The sequence below is a fragment of the Bufo gargarizans genome, chromosome 3 (assembly GCF_014858855.1).
Source record: "Bufo gargarizans isolate SCDJY-AF-19 chromosome 3, ASM1485885v1, whole genome shotgun sequence".
Classification (NCBI taxonomy): Eukaryota; Metazoa; Chordata; class Amphibia; order Anura; family Bufonidae; genus Bufo; species Bufo gargarizans.
In genome coordinates this window covers 78346745-78358975 of record NC_058082.1, presented here as the reverse complement: position 1 = coordinate 78358975, position 12231 = coordinate 78346745, and the positions used below count along the sequence as shown (strand labels likewise).

Genomic DNA, 12231 nt, shown 5'->3' with positions numbered 1-12231 from the left:
TCAGGGAGGGGTTCTTTGGGTGGTACCCTGTGGGTCCTATGAAGAAGTACAATCTGACAATGTGACCGTCGGATCAAAACATGTGGTGTCCACAAGTCTTTTCCTGTTGTACTCCATGCAGCTATTTTTTTAGTAGAGAACACTAGAACTGACAGATGTAATTAAAGAATACTCAGGGTCAGGAGGTCTGTAGTCGTGGCCCAGTGTATTATAACTCAGAAGTGTCTACAAATATAATTATTGTGCTGAGTGTACCTATATTGTAGTTACTTTAAAACATAACTTTTATTTTATCAATATTTTAGAATATATGACACTTATAGTGAAACAATGTTTGTATCACACTGCTTCTTTGAGGATAGTGTCAGGTGTGACCAGAGGATACCGATATTTCTTTTGGCAGCGGTTTTCTCGTGTATAGGGTCGCTCTTAGAACAGGTTTTCAAATAGGCTATTATACCTGGGCTTTATCCCTATCCTTACTAGTCGTGGTAAGTGGGGAAAACCCTATTTGGCTGTATTCCGGGCACTCGCCCTTAAAAGGGCGACCCACAACCGCTGGAACCTCGGATCTAACACTAAATCACCCTGGCAACTAATATTCCTCTAGTCTGTCCGACGCGTTTCACCACTAGGGGTAGTGGTTCTTCAGGGACAAGAAAACAAGAGCGCCGGGGCGCCTAGTGCAGTGGCAGCGTTCCCGCACGCAAATCAAGGCAGTGGCAATTGTTAGATGTAAGTGTGTCTCTTTTATGGCGTCCTAGCTCCTCCCATTTAATTGGTTCACCTATGGGCTCTTTGCTGGGCGTCCTACTTTCATCCGCCCCCCCCCCCCCCCCCGATCACGTCATATCTCCTGGACAGACGCAGGCTGATTGGGCTTCTCAAACTGACAGATGTACATTAATCCTGTTTACTTTAGTGGGCCCCCTAGAGGCTCCAATGGGTAGAGATTTTTAGAAGAATGTATATTCCTGATATTATTGTACATAGAGTGCTACAGAGTGTGATAGCACTATATAACAGTATATGACCCATAGTCTCTTACATCTTTTTTATATTTGTTCTAAAATGAAGACATTCATTTCTCCACAGTAACAGACAAAAGCGTTAGCAAAATTCTGTTTCTGAAAACGCGGACTGTGAAGTTACAAGGAGCGGCCTCCCTCGTCTCCAATGGACCATTAGGTAATGCATGACAACAAATGATGACCAGTAATGATTAGTGATGGACGAACATCATCTGGGACGGTATGTGAACGTGCGTTTACGATCAAATGTTCGCGAACCACGCGTTCGCGGTGGGCCCCATTGACTTTAATGGCAAACCTGAAAAACCTTTAGGTCATATTTGCAGAGTTCGTACAGGTAGTCGTTAACAGCACGTTGCTGCTGGAGCAGCCTATCAAGCATATGCAAGGTGGAGTACCAGCACGTCAGGCTGTCACAAATCAGACATTTGACGGGCAGGTAGTGTCGCTGCTGAACGTCAGCAAGGTGAGTCATGGCAAGATCTTCTAAAATGGCCAGAGATTTTCCTGGCCTGCTGCAAGACATACTGGACCCCGGGGTATTTGGCAATGAATCGCTGCACGACTAAGTTCAGGATGTGTGCCATGCACAGCACGTGTGTCATTTTGCCCTGTTTCAGTGCGCTAAGCAGATTGGCACCGTTGTCGCACACCACTTTACCAACTGTCAAATTGAGCGGGGTTAGCCACTGATCGGCCTGTGACCGGTGTGGCTCTTGACTTCCAGGCACAACAGCTGCAGCATGGCAACGTCTCACCTGGCACGTCAAATAGGTTCTGGGGAGCTTGGGGGGCGCATCGGAAGAGGCGGTAGCAGTGGAAAAGGAGGAGTCACCCGAGGAGGAGACGGAGGATGGTAGTAGGAGGAGAAGAAGAGGCAGGCCTGGATGCAATCCGTGGCGGTAACATCAAATCCACACGGGAGCCAAGGGTTACATGCTTGACGGCCGTCAGAAGGTTCACCCAGTGGGCAGTAAAAGTTATGTACCTTCCCGGCCCGTGTTTGCTAGACCACGTGTCTGTGGTCAGATGTATCTTGCCACCGACCATGTGTGCCAGAGATATGTGTCGGCAGATAAGAACCATTTGGCCCATCTAGTCTGACCAATATACTGAATACTTTGAATAGCCCTTGGCCCTATCTTATATGAAGGATGGCCTTATGCCTATCCCATGCATGCTTAAACTCCTTCACTGTATTTGCAGCTACCACTTCTGCAGGAAGGCTATTCCATGCATCCACTACTCTCTCAGTAAAGTAATACTTCCTGATATTACTTTTTAAACATTTGCCCCTCTAATTTAAAACTATGTCCTCTTGTAGCAGTTTTTCTTCTTTTAAATATTCTCTCCTCTTTTACCTTGTTGATTCCCTTTATGTATTTAAAAGTTTCTATCATATCCCCTCTGTCTCGTCTTTCTTCCAAGCTATACGTGCCGCTGAACGTAGCCATATAGCTCTGGGATGCCCTTCTGGGAGAAATATTTCCTTCTGGGGACCTTCCATTGCGGTGTGCCAATGGCCACAAATTTTCTAAAGGCCTCCGAGTCCACCAGTTTATATGGCAGTAGTTGGTGGGCTAGCAGTTCCGACAAGCCAGCGGTCAGCCGTTGTGCAAGAGGGTTATCTGCCGTTATCAACTTTTTATGCTCGAACATTTGGGCCACGGAAGCCTGCCTTCTGCCAGATGAATGTGACGACGGGCACAGTGGAAGCCGGTATATCAAACCCCTTAATCAGTATTTTGTGGAAGCAAGTATATCACACCCCCTCAATTATTTTTTGGGCCACAACAGTTCTATCACACCACCCTGTTTATTTGGGGCAACAGGTATCGCAGCCATCAATCAGTATTTTATGGAAGCAGATATATTACACCCCTCAATCAGTTTTTTGGGGGGCAACAGGTATATCACACCCGCTGAAAATAGTTGTTCCAATAACGCTTGTCCCTCTATATAGCTGCGGCATCACAGCAGAACCGCACACAACTGCTACACAATACAAATGCACTATAATATACTTTCTATGTTAGAAAGTATTTTATAAGTATATTACACCCCTCAGTATGTCACACCTATACCAGCCTTAAAAGGACCTTTGTGGCCCTATTAGCTCGCGTTTGGTGTCTCTAACAGTCTGTCCCTGCACCACACAGCAACCTCTCTCTGTAGTGTCCCACTAGGTAGGGGTGGGCACTATACAAGGGTCAATCGGTGTGTGTGTTGCTCCTACTCACAAGGAACAGAAATGTTATATTTAATTGTGCATTTAATGTATGTTCTAATGTGTTTTTCTATGCAATGTACCCCTGTATGATGCAATAGCAGGCCTAGTTGGGTGTAGTTAGACATCCCAGACACTAGAGGGAGATAGGGAGCCCCTAGTATAAATGTCCAGGCCCAGACAGGGAGAGTTAGTGCAGAGTCAGGAGTCTGAGAAGACAGAGGTTAGAAAGCCTCCTCCTGACATGCAGCTTGATAGCCCTGGCTGCTAGCTATGACCAGGAGGCTAGTGAGGAGATCCAGCCTGCCTGAAGCCAAGAGAGCCTTAGTTAGCTCTGAAGACACCCCAGTTGCAGGACCCAACCTCCTGGGAGAAACCCACAGTCAATCAACAGCCACGTGAGAAAGATCCAGGGAAAGATAAGTAACCCTGATGGGCAGATGCAAATAGAAAGGAAAGCAAGGATTTAATTAATACCAGAGGAAGATAGTTACCAAGGATTTAAGCCACCCTTTAGGCATCCGGGCCTTGGGATATAAAGCCAGAACAGGAGTTCTAGAAAAGGACAGTGTACATTGGTTCTGAGGAAAGGTACAACCTGCTGCTGAGTGCTTGTGAATTTACCCTCTGCGTATCTTGCATAATTCATACCTGCCGTTTTGTGAATAAGCCTACTTGTGGAACTGTGATTGAAAGACTGTGTTACCACCTGCTGTACAAAGTTGAACTGTTCAGTAAAAGTAACGTTTGGTTCACTATTCTACATGTGTACCTACATCATTCCAACTATCAACCGGCGTGCCACCGTCCAAAGGCACTGGCGTCACGAATCCAACAGGGACCTTGCCCCAGGCACTCAAAATACCCGTAACACCCAGGGCACCTCATCCACCGTCAGGCCTGGTCCCTACATACAGAGTGTGCCCCAGAGGAACCGTGTCTACCTCTCCTTTACTGCCACGCGCCTGCCCAGGGTTCTCTAATACAGTGAGTAACCCTCGATTGCCCATAACCGTGACCTCACTTCGCTATACCCTGCAGGTCTGGCGTGTTGCATCTCTACACTGGCAAAACACAGAATGTAAAATGTCTGCCAGATCGGGTTCTGTTATAGGGTGGGGGTATGTCCATGTGCTGAAACATCTAAATTGGCTGTCCTATCCCACCTGATGGATGTGTCATGGGTCAAAGTTCGGAGCAATGCAAAAGAATATGGTGCCGGTGGACAATTGCCATATGTTCACATGTTCAGCGAATCGCAAAGGCGCAAAGTTCGCAGCGAAACGACCGCCGGGCGAACCGCAAGGCCATCTCTAGTAATGATGTAGATCTGCAACTCTGCTGGAAAGTAAGGACAATATATGTATGTTTTATAGGTTCTGTGAATTTCTGGAATATATTCCAAGGAGGAAAGCTGACTGCAAGTTTTAAACCAGTAAGTGTCCATCTGAAGAAGACATAGCGATGTGAGAATTACCGTACATGGCCGCCATTACATGTATTCAGTATAGTGGCTGATATCTGATTACATCTCAGAGCCTCTGCTGATTTCTGCACTTAAAGACTTTCAGGCATTACAGCAATAGGTAAATACATTCAGGTAGCAGACTCATTGTGCCACATTGCAAGGAAAGAAAAGGAATATCTTAATCTACATTTAAAGGGATTTTCCAAGCCCCATGATTTTATTTATTTTTTTACAAACTAGGAGTAACCTAGCCAAGCATCATCTGCTCCGGTGCCAACGCTTTTCTGGTTCCCGGCCCCTTTTTTCTCAATTGGCTCCAGCAACGTGTCAACATGCATTTCATTGTTACATCCAATCACTGACCACAGCAGTGTCCTCGGTGGTGTCGGCACATCAGCGTTACACCCAGAAATTTTCATTTTTAGTGGGCAGAACATAGACAAGTCATACATCGCTGGTCTGAAAGAGCCCTTGGTAACTCTTGTTTCCTCGTAAAACTCCCTAATAAGTAACCCCCCCCCATCCCCCAATCTCATGATTCAAAATGTGTTATATAAATCCCTCTTGTCCTCCTTCAGTCTAGGACGGGGTGCCAGGTCAGCAGTCTTGCTGTTACTAAAGACAACTCGCTGATGTTTGTAGCAGATTACATTGGTTATATATATGTTTATCACATCAAAGACTATGCTCTCCGGGGAGCTGAAAAGGATCGCCCGCCATGTAAGTTTCATTTTTTTTAAATAATGTATTATCAGGATTCATGTTATTCGAGAAACCTTACAAATATAACTGATGAGGAAGATCTTTGGCTAAGAAAATATTTCTTTCGGAAGTTTTTAACAATGTCATATCAAAGTAATCAGCTCTGGTAAGCCAACCAGTGGATGACCCATATGGAGACAGATGTTGGGGCTACCCATGATCATTACAGAGCAGGGTACTGTTAGCGGGATGAGATGCCTTAGATGCAGTTCAAGGGGGTACTGGTTGTTATTAAACAGACACAGCTCTATGGGGGAAAAAGTATGCTAACCAGAGACTCTGCCACAAGAAAAAGTGAACCAACTGTAGATGCCTGTTTTGGGGTTCTTGCCCCTTGTCCGTATAGAGCAAGGTACTGGTTGACTGGCTCTAACTAGAGAAAAAAAAAGCTCATATCAGCTAAGAACCTCCAACAATGGCTGTCTACAGATAGATCAACCTTTCATTCTGAGAAGTTTCTGTGTTAGAGGACATAAGCTGATTTGCATGCTTTTCCCATGGACCATTGCCTTAGTCTCCATACACATGCTAGGTAACTGAGAAGCAACCCCCAAAAAAACTAAGATCGCAAGTAAAGTCCATCTTCCAATTGGGTCCCTCCTTTGAGAAACAAGAGAAGAATTGGGAAAATTCCAAAATTTGGTGATCTCCCTGCCACAAAGATCACCAGCCATTTTCTTACTATAGACACCAAATATTATACATAAAGTAATAATTCAAAGTCAGCGTCTAAACACCAGTCTTAATAAATGTGGCCCAAAAACTTGATCTAAATAGTCTCTTTGGTGTGAATAAGTACTGCAAAGCATTAATATACTCATATGTATGTACCCCTATAGTTATCAAGCACTGGAGGGCTCATGTGGACATGATTACCGAGTGAGTATTATTTTCCAAATTGAGCTAAAAAGTCTAAGTCTTCAGGTGCGACTGTCACTAGATCTGATATTCATCTTGTACCATAACACACAACAGCTGAGATATAGAAGCTGCTTTTAGATTCTGTATTTTGCACAGCTACTTTATCTGTTCATGTTCCTGCCTGTAACTTGGAGGGAAATGTGTGATCCCTGGTGATTTGCCAAAATACTGTCTCTGAAGCTGTAATGTAAAAAGACAAAGGGGAAGATTTATCGACGTTTAATGTCGGTCTATGAGATCCCCTGTGCTGCCAGAGGATGTCCCTATTTATGATGAGGGGTAGAGGCCATGTCATAAATTAGGTGCTTTCTCCAGCAGTCCGTGCACCTACAGAGAAATTGCTGTAGGTTTCTGTCTTCATTTGCTCCAGAAAACCGGCGTAAATGAGAATCACTGTTTCGGGCCCACAGGCCACACCACCTCGCCTTCCTTGCCATATGGTAGAAAGCGGCGAGGGTGGAGTAGTGGCTGCTGACGTCGAAAGTAGGACGTGGTCATAATAGTGTCACAAGACTGTGTGAGTGTATGTATTTATATATAATTATACAACAACCCAATCTATTAAATTATACCATTATTTAACTTGCATGGTGAGCGCTGTAAAAAAAAAAAAATGCAACGCCAGAAATGTACATTTTTGGTCACGTCTCACCTTGTCTCCCTCAAGACATTGAGTAAAGATTTTCAAAAGGTTGCATATGATCTAAAATGGTATCAATAAAAACTATTGCTTGCCCTGCAAAAAATCCTCACATAGCTCCATTGGCAGAAAAATAAAAAAGTTATGGGTGTCAAAAGAGGGCAAAACAAAGCCATAAAACATAGCAAAAACCACAAATGTGGTATTTCCATACTTGTATTGACCTGCAGAATAAATGTAACAAGTCATTTTTATCCTGCAGAGAACACAGTAAAAAAGAAACCAACAACAATGGTGGGATTGCATTGTTTTTCTACAGTTACCCCCCAAATTTTATTTACCTATACAATTCACCCGATGTGCCCCAAAATGGTGCCATTAAAAATACAACTTGTCCAGCATAAAACAAGTTCTCATGACGCTATGTTGAAGAATGGAGAACAAAAACAAAAAAAGTCACCAAGCCTTAATATCTCCTCTCAGACATTGATGACATATCGCTAGGATATGGCATTAATGTCAGAGAGGTGTGGGTCCCACTTCTGGGATGCCCCCAAAGTGATGGCGAGCGCGCTGCTGTCATGGAACCATGAACCAGACGTACAACAAGAGATAAGTGGAAAATAAGAAGGTTATTTGAAGAGCAAGCCGTAAGCAAAGTCCGAACGGATGGCTAAACCGAAGCAGGGTCTTGCAGAGACAGAGGTCAGGAACCAGAAGGGTAGTCAGACGAAGCCAGGAACAGGAACCAACGGGGTAGTCAGACGAAGCCGGAATCAGGAACCAACGGGGTAGTCAGACGAAGCCGGAATCAGGAACCAACGGGGTAGTCAGACGAAGCCGGAATCAGGAACCAACGGGGTAGTCAGACGAGGCCAGGATCAGGAACCAGAAGCAGCAGCAGTCTTGGAAGCATGTGAACACAGGAGGACCAAGCAAGGAACTGAAGCCACAGACCTCCTATATATATGAGCTAGGCATCCAGCTCCTCCCAGTGGGAAGGAGGAGCCGCAGGGTGGGAGGCTACAAGAAAACCCAGAAACCAAGATGGCCGCCAGCACATGTCAAACGAAGGGAACAGCCAGGAGGTAAGACCATGACAGTACCTCCCCCTCAAGGGCCCCTCCTCCGCGGAGTAAGGAACGGTTTCTGAGGGAAGCGTGCGTGGAAGGCTCGGAGCAAGACAGGAGCATGGACATCTGCGGAGGGAACCCAGGAACGCTCCTCTGGACCATAACCACGCCAATGGACCAAAAACTGCACCCGGCCGCGGACCAGGCGTGAGTCCAGGATATTGCTCACCTCATACTCCTCACGATTGCCCACTTGGACCGGACGAGGCCGAGGAATCGAGGAAGTGAAACGATTACACACCAGTGGCTTCAACAGGGAGACATGAAACACGTTGGAGATCCGCATGCCAGGAGGAAGCGCAAGGGCATAGGCTACCGGGTTTACCCTGCGAAGCACTCGTAAGGGACCAACAAAGCGAGGCGCCAGCTTGGGAGTGGGCACTCGAAGGTTGAGGTTGCGGGTGGACAACCATACACGGTCTCCGACCTGGTAGGAAGGAGCGGGCGCTCGTCTGCGATCAGTCTGGAGTTTCTGGCGCTGCGCAGAGACCTCAAGGGACCTCTGGATCTGTACCCAAGAAGCACGTAGGACGGAAAGGTGATCCTCCACAGCCGGAATATCCTGGGGAGAGAATACCTCCGGTAACACGGCAGGTTGGAACCCATAATTGGCCATGAAGGGAGACGTCCCAGAGGAAGAGTTCACCGCCGTGTTCCTGGCAAACTCAGCCCAAGGCAGGAGGTCAACCCAATTGTCTTGGTGATCGGAGACATAGCAACGAAGGAATTGCTCCAAGGCCTGATTGGATCGTTCTGCGGCCCCATTGGACTGAGGGTGGTAGGCCGAGGAGAAAGAGAGATGAATCCCCAACTGGGAGCAAAAGGCGCGCCAGAACCTGGACACAAACTGACTCCCCCGATCCGACACAATCTCCTTGGGCAAACCGTGCAACCGGAAGACCTCCCTGGCAAAAATCGAGGCCAACTCTTGTGCAGAGGGTAACTTCTTGAGAGGAACACAGTGGCACATTTTGGAAAACCGATCCACAATCATGAGAATGACCGTATGGCCTCGGGATGCAGGGAGGTCCACAATGAAATCCATCCCCAGGTGTGACCATGGACGCTCCCCGGTGGCTATGGGTTGCAAAAGGCCCAACGGAAGGTGCCGAGGGGACTTACTCTGGGCACAAACGGAGCATGCCGCTACATATGCGGCGATGTCGGAACGTAGAGAAGGCCACCAGAACAGACGTGAAACCGCCCAGGACAGCTGATTCTTTCCAGGGTGCCCCGCGGCCTTGGAGTTATGGTAGGTTCGCAACAACCGAGTGCGCAACTCCTCAGGCACAAAACATCTGCCGTTGGGTCTCCCAGAGGGAGCACCAGATTGAGCCACCAAAATCTGCTCGCCCAGAGGAGAAGTCAGGCTGGTGCGAATAGCGGCCAGGATCTGATTCGGGGGTATGACCGTAGTCGGAATCGACTCCTCCCCGGACAGCTCGGAGTACTGCCGTGATAAGGCATCCGCTCTGATGTTCTTGGAGCCGGGTAGGTAGGAGACCACGTAATTAAAACGTGACAAGAACAGAGCCCATCTGGCCTGACGTGGTGTCAATCTCTTGGCCTCAGAGAGGTAGGTCAGATTCTTGTGGTCCGTCAGGATGAGAACCGGAACCACCGAGCCCTCGAGCAAGTGCCTCCATTCTTTAAGGGCCTGCACGATGGCCAATAACTCCCTGTCACCAATCTGATAGTTGCACTCCGCGGAAGACAGTTTCCGGGAGTAAAACCCACAAGGAAGCAGAGGACCCTCTGGTGTTCTACGCTGAGACAGGAGGGCGCCTACTCCCGTCTCAGACGCGTCCACCTCGAGGACAAAGGGCAACCCAGGGTTGGGATGCGACAGAATCGGAGCCGACACAAAGGCGGACTTTAGAGCCTCAAAAGCTCGGATGGCCTCGAGCGGCCAGACCTGAGGATTACTGCCCTTCCTGGTCAGATCCGTGAGAGGCTTGGCTAGCATGGAAAAGTCCCTGATGAACTTCCGATAATAATTGGCGAAGCCCAAAAAGCGCTGCAGGGCACGAAGCCCACTGGGCTGGGGCCACTGTAAGACAGCCGAAACCTTCTCAGGATCCATGGAGAACCCCTCAGCGGAAATGATGTAACCTAAGAAGGTTACCTGGGATCGGTGAAATTCGCATTTCTCAAGCTTACCGAACAGCTTGTTCTCTCGTAAGCGTTGCAACACTCGTCTGACATCCAGAATGTGGGCCTCCATGGATGCAGAATATACCAAGATGTCATCCAAATAGACCACCACACACTGCTGCAACAGGTCACGGAAAACATCGTTGATGAATTCCTGGAAGACTGCGGGCGCATTGCACAACCCAAAGGGCATAACCAAGGACTCATAATGACCGGTCCTGGTGTTAAACGCGGTCTTCCACTCATCGCCCGCCTTGATCCTTACCAGGTTATATGCCGCCCTCAGGTCGAGTTTGGTAAAGACCGTGGCCCCTTTGAGGCGATCGAACAGCTCGGAAATCAAGGGTATCGGGTAAGCGTTCTTGATCGTGATGCGATTGAGACCCCTGTAATCGATGCAAGGCCTCAACTCGCCGCCCTTCTTTTTCACAAAGAAAAATCCAGCCCCTGCCGGGGACGAGGATTTGCGAATGTGTCCGCGTGAAAGCGCCTCCCTCACGTACTACTCCATGGCCTCATTCTCTGCTACCGACAGTGGATAGACTTTGCCACGAGGAGGAACGGCACCGGATTGTAACTCTATGGCACAATCGTATGGGCGGTGCGGAGGTAGGGCAACCGCGCGCACCTTATCGAATACATCCCGGTACTCTTCGTATTCAGGAGGCAACAGAGAGTCCGAGGAAGTACACAGCAACTTGACAGGCCCATGGATGCAACTAGCCCCACACTGCGGTGACCACGAGAGGATCTCGACCGATCTCCAATCGAAAGTCGGATTATGCTTCTGGAGCCAGGGGTACCCCAAGACCACCGAGTAGTGTGGAGACGAAATAACCTGGAGACAGACCGACTCTCTGTGAACAGCACCAATGGCTATCCCCACTGGAAGGGTCTCATGAGTCACGTGTGGCGGCAGAAGGGGTCTGCCGTCTATCGCCTCAAGAGCCAGTGGGGAACCTCGAGGCTGCAGAGGAATGGAATTGGCGGCAGCGAACACTCTATCAATGAACAAACCACCAGCACCAGAGTCCACCAACGCCTGGGTCGTCACCGAGCCCCCGACCCAGGAGAGGACAACCGTGATCAGTGGTTTGTCAACACGGGAAACCGGGGACGAGGAGACTCCACCCAAGATCTGCCCCCGACAGGACCTCAGGTGCGAGCGTTCTCCCGGACGGTTCGGACATGCCAACCGAAAATGCCCACCGAGACCACAGTACATGCATCGGCCCTCGCGTCTCCGGAGTACCCTCTCCCCCTCAGACAGGCGAGCAAACCCCCGCTGCATGGGTTCACCCCCAGACAAGTCATCCCCAGGAGGCGTGGGAGGAGAGGGAGGCACGGGTGGGACAGCAAACGTAGGCGCCAATCTGTTAGGAGACCTCCGCAGGCTCTCCTTAAAGGAAGGTCTCTCCCTGAGTCTGGTGTCAATCAAAATCAGGAAAGAAATAAGAGACTCGAGCTCCACTGGTAGGTCCTTAGCTGCAACCTCATCCTTCAAGGCATCCGAGAGACCATGAGAGAAAGCAGCGACCAGAGCCTCATTATTCCAGCCCACCTCTGCTGCCAGGGTACGAAACTCAATGGCGTATTCAGCTACGGATCGTGAACCCTGTCTGATGGACATAAGGAGCTTCGCAGCAGAGGCAGCACGAGCCGGCACATCGAATACCTTCCGAAGAGAAGCAACAAAACCGGAAAACTCGGCAACCACCGGATTGTTGTTCTCCCATAAAGGGCTGGCCCAGGCCAAGGCCTTGTCCGAGAGCAGCGAGATCAAGAAGCCCACCCTTGATCTCTCAGTAGGAAAGGCATGTGGCAGCAACTCGAAGTAAATGCCCACCTGGTTAAGGAAACCTCGGCACTGAGTTGGCTCTCCCCCAAAGCGCTGT

General features: G+C 48.7%; 1 protein-coding gene across 1 annotated transcript in view; it reads left to right on the top strand.

The window, feature by feature from the left end:
• The window catches only part of LOC122932848 (WD repeat-containing protein 49-like), a 190342-nt gene that overhangs the window by 142348 nt on the left and 35763 nt on the right, over nt 1–12231 (top strand). Inside the window, exons 23-26 of the mRNA XM_044287488.1 lie at nt 1096–1188; nt 4635–4693; nt 5305–5446; nt 6328–6367. Of these exons, the coding sequence (XP_044143423.1) occupies nt 1096–1188; nt 4635–4693; nt 5305–5446; nt 6328–6367 (334 nt within the window). The remainder of the gene's footprint in view (nt 1–1095; nt 1189–4634; nt 4694–5304; nt 5447–6327; nt 6368–12231) is intronic.